The sequence below is a fragment of the Oncorhynchus tshawytscha genome, linkage group LG13 (assembly GCF_018296145.1).
Source record: "Oncorhynchus tshawytscha isolate Ot180627B linkage group LG13, Otsh_v2.0, whole genome shotgun sequence".
Taxonomy (NCBI): domain Eukaryota; kingdom Metazoa; phylum Chordata; class Actinopteri; order Salmoniformes; family Salmonidae; genus Oncorhynchus; species Oncorhynchus tshawytscha.
Genome location: NC_056441.1, coordinates 31,184,907 through 31,203,312, shown reverse-complemented (window position 1 = coordinate 31,203,312; position 18,406 = coordinate 31,184,907). Strand labels below are relative to the sequence as shown.

Sequence of the window (18,406 nt, the reverse complement as noted above, 5' to 3'; positions counted from 1 at the left end):
GGTTGTGAGAATTTTCAGATGTCAAAATGGAGTCTCAAAAGTTTGGGAATCCCTGTACTATAAGCAGCAAGGTTGACACGTGGTATCCATCTGCTAAACAAAGCTACATAAAGACAGACCATTAAAATGATATATCAAAGGATAAAACAAGTGTGCTATTAACCGTTGCTACACTACAAAAACATATTACGATGTTTATCGATACTGAAAAATATGCTAGTAGATTAAGACCAATCATTTTATGTAGAATGGTTCATGTAGACTTCTCTTTTGGTCAAACTGATAGGTCTGCACCTGGGCAATGTTTGCAGCTAGCTAATAGATTAAAAAGAGTGTTAAGTGATAGAACATTACATTTAACCTTTTTTTTTAATTTATATATCTTTCGGTCTTTCTTTTTAACCTTTTGGAAATAACAAGTGTTAACAGACTGCACCGGTGCAAACTGGCCCTAATCAAGTGAATAGTCCGCTGTGACACTAACATAGTCCATTCTAAAAGATAACCCAACTTTAAAAATGGCTAATATGGACTCCTCTAGCTACAGTATATTACATAGACATTTCAGTCCCAATTTTAAATGAAAAATATACTTTTAAGATTTAATGTAGCTTTCATAAACCCGTTATAATGCCTGTATAGATGCTACAGAAGTAATTTACAAGCAAATGCTATATATATGCCACATTAGCCAAAGCACCAAATGTGGTACCTGTTGGGCTAATATTGTAGGGATAGGTAGTATCCCCACCCAAAGATCAAGAACCCCCCCCCTTTTAATGTTCCCTACTGTTTTAGTCCCAGTTTAAGGGTGATATTTTTTGTGTGTTGAGAGCCTGCAGATTATAATCTCTGACATATGATACACTTTTGAAGGTGATGGAGGAGAAACACAGGGAAATAGCTCTTCTTAATGAGCAGATGGCTAAGCTTCAACACACGGAAACAGCCCCTGACAACAAGGTAAACCCATATACATATACGTTAGACAGACCACTTGTTCTTCTGTTCACATATATGTATATCGTTGTGATAGTGGATAAGTGTTTGTGTTGTGTGACAGCCGTTCCTTTTATTTAGTATTTTTGTTGTGGCGTAACCCACCATTTTATTTTAGGTTTTGGTAAGTAGGCCTCTGTTGTGTTGTGAATTTTTCTTTAAGTTGGCTTACTAAAGAGACACTTGGAACACCCTAGAATTGTCCAACAAATCATAATTGGTACCTGAAGTACCATTATTACAGTTGTCTCAACCAAACATTTGACCTGATTGGCTGAGACTCATATATTATCTATCACATAAATATTATCAATAACTATAATGCCGTGGCACAACTGTGTCTCAGAGGTTTAACAGAAAGCATGAGCCGGTCTTTTTCCTCCTCACCTTCGTCCTTATTCCTACATTCACTGCTCTGTCCTTCCCTTCAGGAAATCAATGCGAGGGATGAGCTACTGCGAGATCTGGAGTCCCAGGTGGAGTGCATGCGGAGCGAGCAGCAGCGCCTGAAGAGGAACAGCGAGGAGGAGTTGGAACAGCTCAACGCCGTTATCGACAAGCTCCAGGAGGAGCTGGCCAACATTGAGCGGAAGCAGTTCTCGGAGATGGAAGAAGAGCTCAAGCGCCAGTTGGAGAGCCAAGTCGGAGGTCCCAGCAAGGAGGAGTATGACGAAATGAAGCAAAAGATGGACCTGGCCACACTAGAGCTGGACACCATCAAAGCCGAGCACTGCTCGCTCCTGGAGAGGTACCGATGCTTGCAGGAGAGCAGACTAGCATTAGCCGAGTCGGAAAAGGAGCTGTCGAACGACATGGCGATGGAGCTGCAAGATGCCCTGAGGGATAAGACGGCGGCGTTTGTAGTGGTGCAGGCTCAGATCCAGGCACTTGAGCAGAATGCCACCTCCAGGGTGAAGGAGCTGAGCCTTAGCGTCCAGAAACTTGAGGCCTGTGTCACAGAGAGAGACTCTGAACTGACCCGCTGCCGGTTCCTGGTGGAGCGGGCCCAGGAGGACGCTGACGACCTCCAGCGCCAGGTTCAGGACCTGGAGGACAAGCTGAGGGAGAGGGTGGCCACCGCGCTTGTCAGCCAGGCCCAACTGGGCGCCATCCAGCAACAGCTGCATCAATCGCAGCAGTCCAAGGGCCAGAGAGCCAAAGAATCCGTCCACCAGGATCCCAGGGGACAGATGGAGGTCCCAGACTTTGGGTTTGCTGGAATGTCCCGAGCAGTGGAGATCCAAGGAGCCAAACATGGCCCCACTGGGAAGGTGGTCCTCCTGACGGAGAAGCTCCGCGAACTGGAGGTAGGCCTGAGCGGCATGCAGAAGGACCAAGAGCTGCAGAAGCAGTTACTCTCCAGCTCCGAGGAGGAGGTGCTGGAGTACGAGAGGAGGCTGGTCTTGCTCATGGACCTGCTCAATCAGATGAGGACGACCAAGCCTGTTGGATGCCAGAGAACATTTCCAGCCACAGAGGTAGTTAACTTTAGCCTTGACTATTGTCTCTGGGGTTAAGTTAGCTGTAGCCTGCACCGCATCCTATGAATTAGTTTTTGTGGGGTAGAGTTAGCCTGCTCTAGTTTCCATGGATGAATAAATTTGCTTACACCTACACTGCCTGGAGATGTTTTTCACAGGTTAAATGCTGACAAGCTGCTGTCTCTTTGAACTCTGAACCAGACTGCATCTTCTGGAGGCAACGAGTTGGCTGTGTCTGAGATTCTACAGGAGCTACAGAAGGTCAGGGACGAGGCTTCAGCCACCAAAGAACAGCTCAGCAGTTACAAGGAGAGCAGCAATAAACTCCAGCAGGAGCTCAAGGTATGTAATATCACACTCAACAACCATGTTAGATTAATCCTCTGTTATTATTGCATGAGAGGGTGTTACAATTGTCACGTTTTACTTTTTTAGGCAAAAGAGGTCGCAATAGCCAACCTTGAAGAAGACCTTCAAAGGGTAATTAACTAATGTGAAAGGGAGTTCCTCCGATTGCCACAGTACAATTCTACTTTGCCTCAGATTTGCTAAAGTATTGCAATACTTTCTTGTTCTTGACATTATCTTAAATCCATTGTCTTGAAATCCAAGTTTTAGAATTTCTAACATCCAACTATTCCCCAGGTGTCATCGGGAGGCAGTGAGGTGAAGATGTCTGAGCTCCATCGGGAGCTGAAGGAGGTCAAAGAGGAGCTCAGCAGCTACAGGGAAAGCTGTGACAAGCTACAGGAGCTTCTACGGGTATGAACACAGTCACATTCAACCAGTGTTCAGCAAAGGAAAGAACTATGGGAGTCGCAGTCTTCCAGTGCCGAACTTCATTTGTTGATTTATTAATTGTCCATTTTGTGTGGATAACAGTACATTTTGAAAATGTTGAACATTTTAGTGATTAACCAATCTGACCATTTCATTTTAAAAAATTGTACCAAAGGAGGGAGAGATGACCATAACACATCTCAAGGGAGAACTCTACCGGGTAAGTACAGTTGAAGTCAGAAGTTCACATACACCTTAGTCAAATACATTTAAACTCAGTTTTTCACAATTCCTGACATTTTAATCCTAGTAATAATTACCTGTCTTGGGGCCTCCCGGGTGGTGCAGTGGTTAAGCTGTGCCACCAGAGACTCTGGGTTCGCGCCCAGGCTCTGTTGTAACTGGCCGCGACCGGGAGGTCCGTGGGGCGGCGCACAATTGGCCTAGCGTCGTCCGGGTTAGGGAGAGGTTGGCGGGTAGGGATATCCTTGTCTCATCGCGCACCAGCGACTCTTGTGGCGGGCCGGGTGCAGTGCGCGCTAACCAAGGTTGCCAGGTGCACGGTGTTTCCTCTGACACATTTGTGCGGCTGGCTTCCGGGTTGGATGCGCGCTGTGTTAAGAAGCAGTGCGGCTTGGTTGGGGGGTAAAACGGGGTAAAAATAGAAGTTAAAATTATAAAAATTCCCAGTCTTTAAAATATATATATATATATATATTTCACCTTTATTCACCTTTATTTCACCTTTATTTATTATTTCACCTTTATTTATTTAACCTGGCCAAGATAAAGCAAAGCAGTTTGACACATATAACAACACAGAGTAAAACAAACATACAGTCAATAATACAGTAGAAAAATAATATATACAATGTGAGCAAATTAGGTGAAATAAGGGAGGTAAAGGCAATAAAGAGGCCATGGTGGCGAAGTAAATACAATATAGCAATTAAAACACTGGAATGGTAGATTTGACAGTAGATGAGTGTGCAAAGTAGAAATACTGGGGTGCAAAGGAACAAAATAAATAAATACTGTAGGGGAAGAGGTGGTAGTTTGGCCTATTTATAGATGGGCCATGTACAGGTGCAGTGATCTGTGAGCTGCTCTGACAGCTGGTGCTTAAAGCCAGTGAGGGAGATAAGTGTTTTCAGTTTCAGAGATTTTTGTAGTTCGTTCCAGTCAATGGCAGCAGAGAACTAGAAGGAGAGGCGGCCAAAGGAGGAATTGGCTTTGGGGGTGACAACTGAGATATACCTGCTGGAACGCGTGCTACGGGTGGGTGCTGCTATGGTGACCAGCGAGCAGAGATAAGGCTGGACTTTACCTAGCAGGGTCTTGTAGATAACCTGGAGCTAGTGGGTTTGGCGACGAGGGCCAGCCAACGAGAGCATACAGGTCGAAGTGGTGGGTGGTATATGGGGCTTTGGTGAAAAAACGGATGGCTGGATGGCACTGTGATAGACTGCATCCAGTTTGTTGAGTAGGGTGTTGGAGGCTATTTTGTAAATGACATCGCCAAAGTCTAGGATCGGTATGATGGTCAGTTTTACGAGGGTATGTTTGGCAACATGGGTGAAGGATGCTTTGTTGCGAAATAGGTTCTAGATTCTAGATTTAACTTTGGATTGGAGATGTTTTATGTGAGTCTGGAAGGAGAGTTTACAGTCTAACCAGACACCTGCAACAATTTCTGCAGATCATTTTAGAAAGAAAGAGTCCAGATTGTCTAGCCCGGCTGATTTGTGGGGTCCAGATTTTGCAGCTCTTTCAGAACATCAGCTGACTGGATTTGGGAGAAGGAGAAATGGGGAAGGCTTGGGCAAGTTGCTGTGGGGGGTGCAGTGCTGTTGACGGGGGTAGGGGTAGCCAGGTGGAAGGCATGGCCAGCCGTAGAAAAATGCTTATTGAAATTCTCAATTATAGTGGATTTATCGGTGGTGACAGTGTTTCCTATCCTCAGTGCAGTGGGCAACTGGGAGGAGGTGCTCTTATTCTCCATGGACTTTAAAATGTCCCAGAACTTTTTTGAGTTTGTGTTGCACGAAGCACATTCCTGCTTGAAATAGCTAGCCTTGGCTTTTCTAACTGCCTGTGTATATTGGTTTCTAACTTCCCTGAAAAGTTGCATTTCACAGGGACTGTTCGATGCTAATGCAGAACACCACAGGATGTTTTTGTGTTGGTTAAGGGCAGTCCGGTCTAGAGAGAACCAAGGGCTGTATCTGTTCTTGGTTCTACATTTTTTGAATGGGGCATGCTGATTTAAGATGGTGATGAAGGCATTTTTAAAGAATAACCAGGCTTCCTCTACTGACGGGATGAGGTCAATATCCTTCCAGGATACCCGGGCCAGGTCAATTAGAAAGGCCTGCTCGCTGAAGTGTTTCAGGGAGCGTTTGATATTGATGAGTGGAGGTCGTTTGACCGCTGACCCATTACGGATGCAGGCAATGAGGCAGTGATCGCTGAGATCTTGGTTGAAAACAGCAGAGATGAATTTAGAGGGCAAGTTGGTTAGGATGATATCTATGAGGGTGCCCGTGTTTACGGCTTTGGGGTTGTACCTGGTAGCTTCATTGATCATTTGTGTGAGATTGAGGGCATCAAGCTTAGATTGTAGGATGACCGGGGTGTTAAGCATGTCACAGTTTAGGTCACCGAGCAGCACGAGCTCTGAAGATAGAATGGGGGGCAATCAGTTCACATATGGTATCCAGAGCACAGCTGGGGGCAACGGGTGGTTTATAGCAGGCGGCAACGGTGAGAGACTTGTTTTTAGCGAGGTGGATTTTTAAAAGTAGAAGTTCAAATTGTTTGGGTACAGACCTGGATAGTAGGACAGAACTCTGCACGCTATCTCTGCAGTAGATTGCAACAACGCCCCCTTTGGCCGTTCTATGTTGTCTGAAAATGTTGTAGTTAGGGATGGAGATTTCATAGTTATTGGTGGTCTTCCTAAGCCAGGATTCAGACACGGCTGAGACATCCGGGTTGGCAGAGTGTGCTAAAGCAGTGAATAAAACAAACTTGGGGAGGAGGCTTCTAATGTTAACATGCATTAAACCAAGGCTTTTACGGTTACAGAAGTCATCAAAAGAGAGCACCTGGGGAATAGGAGTGGAGCTAGGCACTGCAGGGCCTGGATTCACCTCTACATCGCCAGAGGAGGAGAAGGATAAGGGCATGGCTAAAAGCTATGAGAATTGGACGTCTAGGACGTCCGGAACAGAGAGTAAAAGGAGCAGGTTTCTGGGGGAGATACAATAGATTCAAGGTATAGTGTACAGACAAAGGTATGGTAGGATGTGAATACAGTGGAGGTAAACTTTGGCATTGAGTGATGATGAAAGAGATATTGTGTCTAGAAACATAATTGAAACCAGTTGATGTCATCGCATGTGTGGGTGGTGTCATCGCATGTGTGGGTGGTGGAACTGAAGGGTTGGATAAGGTATAATGAGAAGGGCAAGAGGCTCTACAGTGAAATAAGCCAATAAATGCTAACCAGAACAGCAACAAAAAAAACATCCGCACCACATTTGGTGAGGCGGGTTGCAGGAGTGTTTTGAAGTTGAGTTTTTAGAAAAAAATCTATATAAAAAGTTACGTGAAGAAAAATGCATAAAATATATATACATGGGACAAGACGAGGACAAGGGACATCTGATTGCTACGCCATCTTGGAAAATAATCTTAGTCTTAGGTCAGTTAGGATCACCACTTTATTTTAAGAATGTGAAATGTCCGAATAATAGTAGAGAGAATGATTGTTCTCAACTAGCCTACCTGGTTAAATAAAGGTGAAATAAAAATAAATAAAAATAAAATTTATTTCAGCTCTTATTTCTTTCATCACATTCCTAGTGGGTCAGAAGTTTACATACACTCAATTAGTAGTTGGTACCTTTGCCTTTAAATTGTTTAACTTGGGTCAAGCTATTCAGGTAGCCTTCCACAAGCTTCCCAAAATAAGTTGGGTGAATTTTGGCCCATTCCGCCTGACAGAGCTGGTGTAACTGAGTCAGGTTTGTAGGCCTCCTTGCTCGCACACGCCTTTTCAGTTCTGCCCACACATTTTCTATAGGATTGATGTCAGGGCTTTGTGATGGTCACTCCAATACCTTGACTTTGTTGTCCTTAAGCCATTTTGCCACAACTTTGGAAGTATGCTTGGGGTCATTGTCCATTTGGAAGACCCATTTGTGACCAAGCTTTAACTTCTTGACTGATGTCGTAAGATGTTGCTTCAATAAACATTCGACTTCTACTGTACATCTTGCTGCAAAGCAGAATATTCCAACTTTACTCAGCAATATGGAAAAAGATCTGAGTATTGACATGTCTTCACTTGTATGGGTTTGGGTGTCCCCTAAATTCATCTTTGATAAATCTGTCCTTTCACCTCCCAGGCCTCATTGGAAGGTGACGGTGCCTCCACATCCAAGCTTCTCCAAGAACTCCAGGAGGTCCGAGACGAGGCAGCCGCTACCAAAGGACACCTGAACAGCTTCAAAGAGTGCAGCGAGAAACTCAAGGCCGAACTCCAAGTCCGTGACCTGTCAATCGCTCAGCTCAAAGAGGAGCAACAACAGCTCAGAGTAGCCTTGGCGAAATCCGCGGAGTCACTGTCAACACTATCCCCAGTATCACCATCTCAGTCTCCCTCACTCGATCAGCAGCAGCAAGCACCACCCTCCCATCTGAAAAAGAAAGGCAGCAAACCGCAAAACCAACGCCAGGGGTCCAAGGGAAAAATGGCTGCCAAAGACAAACCATCGCTCTCCAGGAAGAACTCTGCCGCGGCAAACCAAAAGTCTTCCAACAAATTGTCCGGTCAATCGTCTGATCTTAGTGGATCTCAACGTCCGCCACATACAGACGCGGGCACCCAGACGGAGACATTTTCCTCCCAGACATCTGGCCAGCCCAGATCTGTTTCAGAGGAGGAAGAGGTGGAGGAGATGATCGGGGAGTACCAGGAGAAGATCGTACAGATGCAGGAGCTGCATGCGGCAGAGATCCTGGACATGGAGGCCCGGCACATCGCAGAGAGCGAGGCCCTGAAGCGGGACAATCAAATACTGGAGGAGGAGTGCAATGCTGTCAAGACCGTCATCGATAAGCTGCAACGCTCCCACGAAGTAAGTCCATTGGACGACATCAAATCAAACCTTTTGTCACATGCGCCGAATGCAACATGTGTAAGCCCTAAACCAACAGTGCAATTCAAGAAAGAGTTAAGAAAACATTTACCAAGTAAACTAAAGTAAAAGATTATAAAAAAGTAACACAATTAATTAACATTGAGGCTATATGAAGGGGATACTGGTACAGAGTCCATGTGCAGGGGTACAGGTTAGTTAAGGTAATTTGTACATGTAAGTAGGGGTGAAGTGACTATGAATAGATAATAAACAGCGAGTTGCAGCAGTGTAAAAAAACTAATAGAGGGGGTGTCAATGTAAATAATCTGGTGGCCATTTGGTTAATTGTTCAGCAGTCTTATGGTTTGGAGGTAGAAGCTGTTAAGGAGCCTTTTGGTCCTAGACTTGGCGTTCCGGTACCGCTTGCCATGCGGTAGCAAAGAAAACAGTCTATGACTTGGGTGACTGGAGTCTTTTACAATTTTTTGGGCTTTCCTCTGACATGCCTAGTATATAGGTCATGGATGGCAGGAAGCTTAGCCCCAGTGATGTACTGGGCCGTACATACTACCCTCTGTAGCGTCTTACGGTCAGTTGCCGAGCAGTTACCATACCAGGCGGTGATGCAACCCTTCAGGATGCTCTCGATACTGCAGTTGTAGAACTTTTTGAGGATCTGGGGACCCATGCCAAATCTTTTCAGTCTCCTGAGGGGAAAAAGGTGTTGTCATGCACTCTTCACAACATCCCAGCAGAAACCCGGTTTCAGTCTGTTTTCTTCTGTTTGGTGCCTAATTTAACATGACCCACATGATTTAACATGATGAGCTTGACATTATTATGGGGGAGTAGGCCGTTTTGGAACTCAAACTCTTCTGTATACTGACCTGGTTTCATGCCCTCTAGGCCCCCTCATCGAGACCAGAGCATCCTGCAGGATCGCAATTCAAAGACGGCTACACCAGTGGTAAGTTAATGTAGTGTCACATATCCCACCTCCATGCCGAATTGTTCTTGAGGTCACGTGTTTTCCCTAGTAATCACAATACCCTAGGCCAGGGATCATCAACTAGATTCAGCTGCAGGACAATGTTTTCTGAAGCGGATGGTCAGGGGTCCGGAACATAATTTGTTGACTGCAAATTGACCTCAAGTAGCCCAAACAGATATGTTTGACAAAAAACATAATAATTTCAAACCTTGCTTACATTTGAATACGATCATGTGTCTCCCTGTTATGCGTAGGAATACTTGGGAACAGTATAAAACCACCCGTTAGCTAAATTCGCCCCCAGTTGGGGAACCCTGCCCTAGCCTATATAACACTTTCACAATTTTTGGACCGAGTAACCTAACCTTTACACAAATGCAGAGTAATATATATATATAGCTTACGCTCAGTCATGGTTGCGTCAACCCCCCTCATGCAGACCAAGGAGCATCATAAGCCACCCTGGCTTCATCCTGTCATTATCTGCACGTGGGCTGTTGTCTTAACCCCACCCTGGCTTAGTTTCCCAGATGCAAGGATGATTTTGAGACAATGAGGGATTTTTCTACTCCTAAGCTTTCTCTAGTAAAACACATTCTTGGCTATGTAATGCAGAATTTAACTAATTTGTCAGCTCAAGCCATCTCCAGTGACCATACGCCCAGATTAGCTGCAAGGAACTAGAGTGGCACCCATGAAAACGGACGCTAACAGGACAGAAATGTCTTACTATTAGTTAAATATTAATTGTTAACCATTAATATTTAAAAGGTAAATATGTAATGTTTTTATCACAACACTCTTGGCATTCTCTCAACCAGCTTCATGAGGTAGTCACCTGGAATGCATTGCAATGTGTGCCTTGTTAAGTTAATTTGTGGAATTTATTTTCCTTAATGCGTTTGAGCCAATCAGTTGTGTTGTGACAAGGTAGGGGGATATACAGAAGATAGCCCTATTTGGTAAAAGACCAAGTCCATATTATGGCAAGAACAGCTCAAATAAGTAAAGAGAAACGACAGTCTATCACTACTTTATGACATGAAGGTCAGTCAATACTGAAAATTTGTGCAGTCGCAAAAACCATCAAGCACTATGATGAAACTGGCTCTCATGAGGACCTCCACAGGAATGGAAGACCCAGAGTTACTTCTGCCGCAGAGGATAAGTTCATTAGGGTTACCAGCCTCAGAAATTGCAGCCCAAATACATGCTTCACAGAGTTCAAATAACAGACACATTTCAACATCAGCTGTTCAGAGGATACTGTGTGAATCAGGCCTTCATGGTCGAATTGCTGAATAAAATCTCTACTAAAGGACACCAATAAGAAGAAGAGACTTGCTTGGACCAAGAAACACGAGCAATGGACATTAGACAGGTGGAAATTTGTCCTTTTGGTCTGGAGTCCAATTAGAGATGTTTAGTTCCAACAGCCGTGTCTGTGATCAGCGGTGTGGGTGAACGGAGGATCTCCGCATGTCTATTTCCCACCGTAAAGCATGGAGGGGGAGGTGTTATGGTGTGGGGGAGCTTTGCTTGTGACACTGTGATTTATTTAGAATTCAAGGCACACTTAACCAGCATGCCTACCACAGAAATCTTCAGCGATTTGCCATCCCATCTGGTTTGGGCTTAGTGGGACTATCATTTGTTTTTCCAACAAGACAATGACCCAACACACCTCCAGGCTCTGTAAGGGCTATTTTACCAAGGAGGAGAGAGATGGTGCTGCACCAGATAACCTGGCCTCCCGACCTAAACCATATTGAGATGGTTTGGGATGAGTCGGAGCGCAGAGTGAAGGAAAAGCAGCCAACAAGTGCTCATCATATGTGGGAACTCCTTCAACATAGTTGGAAAACCATTCCAGGTGAAGCTGGTTGAGAGAATGCCAAGAGTGTGCAAAGCTGTCATCAAGGCAAAGGGTGGCTATTTGAAGAATCTCAAATATAAAATATATATTTTGATTTGTGTAACACTTTTTTGGTTACCACATGATTCCATATGTGTTATTTTATACACTGCTCAAAAAAATAAAGGGAACACTTAAACAACACAATGTAACTCCAAGTCAGTCACACTTCTGTGAAATCAAACTGTCCACTTAGGAAGCAACACTGATTGACAATAAATTTCACATGCTGTTGTGCAAATGGAATAGACAACAGGTGGAAATTATAGGCATTTAGCAAGACACCCTCAATAAAGGAGTGGTTCTGCAGGTGGGGACCACAGACCACTTCTCAGTTCCTATGCTTCCTGGCTGATGTTTTGGTCAATTTTGAATGCTGGCGGTGCTTTCACTCTAGTGGTAGCATGAGACGGAGTCTACAACCCACACAAGTGGCTCAGGTAGTGCAGCTCATCCAGGATGGCACATCAATGCGAGATGTGGCAAGAAGGTTTGCTGTGTCTGTCAGCGTAGTGTCCAGAGCATGGAGGCGCTACCAGGAGACAGGCCAGTACATCAGGAGACGTGGAAGAGGCCGTAGGAGGGCAACAACCCAGCAGCAGGACCGCTACCTCCGCCTTTGTGCATGGAGGAGCACTGCCAGTGTCCTGCAAAATTACCTCCAGCAGGCCACAAATGTGCATGTGTCTGCTCAAACAGTCAGAAACAGACTCCAGAGGGGGATCACGTGACCCTTGGACGAGATGGCCGCATGAACTAAAAGCTCCGCACAAGTAGTTTCCAATTCCTAATCTTACGTCCACTCCAAGTTCAAACTCATTTAGCTTTAGTAAGAAAAAGTCATGGCAGCTACAAAAGGCGACACTACAGGTGACATTTTTACCCGGACTCGAGTATTAGCGACGGAAAAAGCCTCCAAGAAGAAGCTAGCTTCAGAAAAAACTAGCGCCATTAGCCAGGAGCAAGAGAACCCGCTCCCCCACGAGGCACAACGAATGCCAACCTCGCACTCTGTCGAAGACATCCTTTCTGAGTTGAGATCCCAACTACAGAACTAAACACTAAATTAGATGCCATTAACTCTCAGCTCAGTGCGATAGGGGGCAAGGTGACAATCCTGGAAAACGCTTTGCCTGACATCAACAACAAGATAACCATAAACGCGGGGCGCCTGGACGAGGCAGAGGGGCGAATCCTATCCATGGAAAACTTATTGACAGATGCCATGGAAACAATAGCATATGCTAAAAAGAAAATCGAGCATCTGGAAGAGAAAACAGAGGACCTGGAAAACAGGGGGCGAAGGAATAATTGTGTTCTATTCAATCTGGGCGAAAAAGAAGAGGGAAACATGCCACTGATCCGCTACCTGCAAGACAAACTTCCCGAGTGACTCCACATGTCCACCGACAGGCCCATAGAACTCGAGAGAGCTCACCGAGCACTGAGGCCCCCACCAGCAGCCAGACAACCACCGCGCCCAATCACCATACGTTTCCTGAGATTCACTGACAAAGAACGAGTCCTACAGGCGGCGAAAAACAACACCATCACAGTGGGAAACGCCAAACTCGCTTTACACCAGGACCTGTCAGCTGGAATACGCCGAAAGCGCCGAGAATTTGACGAAGTGAAGAAATACTCCATTGACCGAGGCATCTTCAGGGGATTCAAATACCCAAACGAGCTCAGGATTCTTCACCAAGGAGCCTTGCGACACTTCAAAACTCCTGAAGAGGCAAAACGTTTTTTGAAAGACAATCCTGGCCAATGAGAAACAGACCAATGACTAAATGCGATTAATGCCATTACTAAAGGAGGTAAGACGACATATAGCCGATATCCAGAGACCCACCACCTAAATGTCATTATAGCCGTCCAATTTATATTTATTTTCCTTTAACTGAGAGGGATGGGCTGTATAGCCTAACCTAGGCCTACTAATGTTTCAGCCTACTTTTATTTCCCTGTTTTTTTGTTTTTTTTGTTGCTATTACTTGGGGTTCCCTAGGTCCCTTGGGGGAGGTATATGTAGGCTGGGCTATTGATTTTATTTTTCTCCCCTCTTTTACTGTGGTCTGGACGAGGGCAACTGTGTTATTTACTCAATGTGGGGTGGAGAGGATGAGGCATTTCTTTGGTGGGGAGAGGGAGACGTTGTGCGTTGCTAACTGTTCCCGGTTTTTGTTTTATTCGGAACACAGACTTGAGACTGAGCGGGGGGGTAATAGATCCAACGGGATGTGTCGAGTTGTTTGGGAACTCGGCTGGGGTGTTCAGAGATTATTATTTTATGTACACCATTTATTTTCCTTTTATGTGAACGCAGCTGTAATTACTATCCACTTTTACCCAGCGATGACTTGCACTAAAGTTCGATTACTGCTCGATGACGATGACTAGTACCTTAAATTTATTGACATGGAACTGCCATGGTCTAGGGCATGGGTGTCAAACTCTGGCCCGAGGGCCAAATTTGGCCCGCGGGGTAATTATATTTGGCCCGCGAGACAATACCAAATTACTACTAGAGCTGGCCCGCCGGTATTATACAGCGCATTCACCACTAATACTACGAATCCCATAATGCTCTGCTGTTTTCGCGCGCCAATCAGGACAGGACCCAGAAACGCTCTCTCCTCTGTGACAGTAGTCATAGCAACATAGACGCTACAACTGTCAGCGAGCTAACCCTTCCCAAAAATGGCGAAAAGAAAGGCAGAAAACAGGAGCTTTCTGGACAAGTGGGAGGCAGAATATCTGTTTACATATGTAAAAGACAAACCTGTTTGTCTTGTTTGTGGAGTCAACGTGGCTATAAGTAAGGAGTACAACATTAGACGACACTATGAAACGAAACACCATGACAAATACAAGGACCTGGACATGACTCAAAGGAGCCAGAAAGTAGAGGAGATGAAAAGAAGTTTGGTTTCACAACAGAATATGTTTAAAAAAGCCACATCACAAAGCGAGGCTGCTGTAAAGGCTTGTTATATAGTGGCAGCAGAGATCGCAAAATCAGCCCGGCCCTTTAATGAGGGAGAGTTCATGAAAAAGTGCATGATGAAGGTTTGTGACCTCGTATGCCCCAGAAAAAACAAGCATTTTCAAACGTGAGCCTGAGCAGGAACACAGTAGCTGATCGCACATGTGATCTTGCCACCAATCTGTATGACCAGCTGATGGAAAAGGGAAAAGATTTTGTTGCGTTCTCCCTCGCTGTGGATGAGAGCTGCGACGCATCTGATACTGCTCAGCTGTCAGTCTTCATCCGTGGAGTGGACTCAAATCTGTGTGTTACGGAGGAGCTATTAGGATTCAAATCAATGCATGGCACAACCACAGGAAAGGAAATCTTTGAGGAGGTTTCCAAATGTGTAACTGAAATAAAGCTGCCGTGGGATAAACTCGTTGGATTAACGACAGATGGTGCGCCAGCGATGTGCTGTAAAAAGAGTGGACTGGTGGGCATGGTTCGGGAGAAGATGCGGGAAGAGAACTGTGCAGGTGAGCTAACTATTTACCACTGCATCATACATCAGGAAGCACTGTGTGCCAAAGCCCTAAAGATGGAACATGTTATGACCACAGTAACACAGGTAGTTAACTTTATAAGAGCCAAAGGTCTAAATCACCGCCAGTTTAAATCTTTTCTGGAGGAGTGTGGTTCGGAATACGCAGACAGAGGTATCACACAGAGGTGAGATGGCTAAGCAGAGGAAAAGTACTGAACAGATGTTTCGAGCTGCGTGAGGAAATATGTCAATTCCTGGAAACCAAAGGGAAGGATACAGCAGAGCTCTGGGAGCAAAAGTTCCTGTGTGAGCTGGCCTTTCTCTGTGACATCTCGAGCCATCTCGATGCGCTGAACCTGCAGCTTCAGGGGCGGGGGCGCATCATCACAGACATGTACGCTGCAGTGAGGGCCTTCAAAACTAAACTGTGCCTGTGGGAGAATCAGATGCTGCAAGGAAACCCTTGCCATTTTCCCTGCTGCCAATCCATAAAAGATCTCTACCGCCGTGTTCCCATGCGCACAGTTTGCTGAAAAACTCAGTGTTCTCGCCGCTGAGTTTAGCCGGCGATTTGCCGACTTCGATGCCCAGAAATGCAAGTTTGAACTGCTTAGTAATCCCTTCGCAGTTGATGTGGAAAATGCACCAATCAACATCCAAATGGAGCTGATTGAACTCCAGTGCAACGACACGCTGAAGTCAAAGTATGATGCTGTGAGCGCCGCACAGTTTCCACGGTTCATCCCTGACACAATGCCTCAGCTCCGCACCCAAGCTGCTCAGATGCTCTCCATGTTCGGCAGCACTTATCTATGCGAGCAACTTTTCTCCTCGATGAAGATGACCAAAACAACTCACAGGAGACGTCTGACTGATGAACATCTTCGCTCGATACTGAGGATTTCTTCAGCTCAGAGCTTGAGCCCAGACATTGATGAACTAGCATCCAAGAAGAGATGCCAGGTATCTGGCTTGGGCACATCAGATTAGACCAGTGTGCAATAATTAACGTTTTCTTTATGCACTTTTTCTTGCTACAAGGCATGGGCTTGAATGGTTGATTGATTTATTATCATTTTATTTGTAAAATTATTAGCCAGTGGAAAAAGTTTATTTTGGTATTTAAATCAGAAGGCTGCAAATAGAAAAGAGGCATACAATTTTTATTTAAATTTTATTTATTTAATAAATGAATGCCATTGATGTGTTTTTTCATTTGAAATTCGATTTTGCATGTCTCCACTATTAAATTATATATTGTATGGTAATAAGCGATGCTTGTTCCATATTCAATGTTAAAGCAAAACTTGTTTGGGTCCATATTAAAAGGTTAATTTGTTCAATGTTGGCCCGTGACTTTGTTCAGGTTTTACATTTTGGCCCACTGGGTATTTGAGTTTGACACCCCTGGTCTAGGGCATGCAATAAAACGAAAAAAGATACTATGTGCTCTAAAAAAGGAAAAAGCAGACATCGCGCTATTACAAGAGACACACCTCTGTGATGCTGAACATGCCAAACTCCGCAGAGCTTGGGTGGGACAGGTGTATTTCTCATCTTTCAAATCAAACAGTAGAGGCACAGCCATACTTATCCATAAAAATGTTCCATTCATAATTGACAAAAACATATCTGATCCGGTGGGGAGATTTATTTTGATAACTGGGTCACTATATGGTCAACCAATTACTATATTAAACATATACGCCCCTAACACAGATACTCCTGCCTTCATGTCAAAAATGATAACCCTGTTCAATGAGCATTGTGTCTCCTTTGGCGTGGTGGCCGGAGATTTTAATTGTACCCTTAACCCAACCCTCGACAAATCATCTCAAGTCCCCACCACAAATCCTAGATCTGCAAAGATGTTGAACTCTCTTACTAAAGAGATGGGACTGATAGATATCTGGAGAGAGACTAATAGCTCATCTATGGACTATACATACTACTCTAATGTCCATAACACCTACTCCCGTATAGATTACATTTTTATCCCAAAGAGTTTCATAAATTCAGCCACTTGTACAATCGGACCCATAGCACTTTCAGATCACGCCTTTGTCCACCTCCGCTTTGACCTCTGGGACGCTGCTAAAGCCACACTAAGAGGTCATCTAATTGCATATGCTTCCTCTAAGAAAAAGCAATGGAAGCACACAGGTTAGATCTTGAGAGGGAGCTGGAATGCTGTGAAAAAATACATAAACAATCCCTAGACAGCACCTCCTGGAGTCAACTTAAAGCAGCCAAAGCCAAACTGAATTTGGACTACACTCGGGAGATTAAAAAAAAGGTTTTCTTTACTAAACAGAAATACCATGAGTATAGCAATAGGCCCAGTAGATTGCTTGCTTACCAATTAAAAAAGGAGCAGTCAGAGCGTACAATCATGGCTATCCGAACAGCAGAGGACGAGGTCACATATGACCCAAAAAATATCAATTTAACTTTTCATGATTTTTACTGCAAACTATATACCTCTGAGAGAAAACACACGGAGGCAGAACTCCACTCTTTCCTAGAGGGAATCTTGCTACCTAAACTATCAGAGACCGACCAAGAAGATCTCAACTCCCCCTTCACTCCTGAGGAGATCCTGGAGGCAATTACCTCCATGCCGCCTAATAAGTCCCCAGGCCCAGATGGATTCCCCAGAGAGTTCTACAAAGCTTTTTGGCCCCAGCTCAGCCCTATCTTCATGCCAATGCTGGAGGATTTTTGTAAAAACTGAGTTCTCCCAGACTCAATGCACACAGCTCGCATTACAGTGTTGCTAAAAAAGGACAAGGACCCCTATCCTGCTCGTCCTTCCGGCCCATAAGCTTGTTGGATTTCGACTATAAAATAATTACCAAATTGCTCGCCAAAAGACTAAACACTCTTCTTCCCAAAATAATAAAAGCGGACCAAACTGGATTTATTAGAGACAGATACTCTTCTGATAACATTCGCCGTCTTTTTGATATTATTGATCAAGTAAACGCACAGAAGACCCCTGTCCTGCTGGGTTCACTGGATGCTGAGAAGGCGCTTGACAGGATGGAGTGGAGCTTTCTGTTTTCAGTCTTAGAAAAGTTCAATATGGGCCCAAATTTTATTCAATGGATCAAATCACTATACTCTCATCCAAATGCCATGGTGACTACTAATGGACTGAACTGATTACCTCTGGAACGGGGCACAAGACAAGGGTGCTCGCTGTCCCCGCTGCTCTACTTGTTGGAGGCGGAGCCTCTGGCAGAGCTGATAAGGAGTAATTCAAGTATTATGGGTGTTTCTGCAGGCGGCCTGCAGCACAAGATTTCGCTTTACGCGGCTGATGTCTTGCTCTACATATCCAAACCTGAGAAATCCCTCCCTCTCATTTTAGACACAATTGCTCAGTATGGGAAGTTTTCAGGTTATAAGATCAATTTGAACAAATCCACTGTCTGCCCTCTCAATATTACACTCACCAGCCCTATGAAGACACTTTGTCCTTTCCAATGGAAAACACAGGGGTTTCAATACCTCGGGATCTTCATAACACCAGATCTGAATAGCCTTTTTAAGGAAAATTATCTTCCACTCCT

At 44.7% G+C, this 18,406-nt stretch overlaps 1 protein-coding gene across 6 annotated transcripts in view; it reads left to right on the top strand.

Annotated features, from left to right (window-relative positions):
* Positions 1-18,406, top strand: part of akap9 (A kinase (PRKA) anchor protein 9) — a 160,832-nt gene that overhangs the window by 125,909 nt on the left and 16,517 nt on the right. For all 6 annotated transcript variants that reach the window (XM_024441461.2, XM_024441459.2, XM_024441460.2 and 3 more), the window contains 8 exons: positions 877-963; positions 1,431-2,477; positions 2,682-2,822; positions 2,916-2,960; positions 3,126-3,242; positions 3,436-3,480; positions 7,673-8,404; positions 9,314-9,374. In XM_024441461.2, the coding sequence (XP_024297229.2) occupies positions 877-963; positions 1,431-2,477; positions 2,682-2,822; positions 2,916-2,960; positions 3,126-3,242; positions 3,436-3,480; positions 7,673-8,404; positions 9,314-9,374 (2,275 nt within the window). The remainder of the gene's footprint in view (positions 1-876; positions 964-1,430; positions 2,478-2,681; positions 2,823-2,915; positions 2,961-3,125; positions 3,243-3,435; positions 3,481-7,672; positions 8,405-9,313; positions 9,375-18,406) is intronic.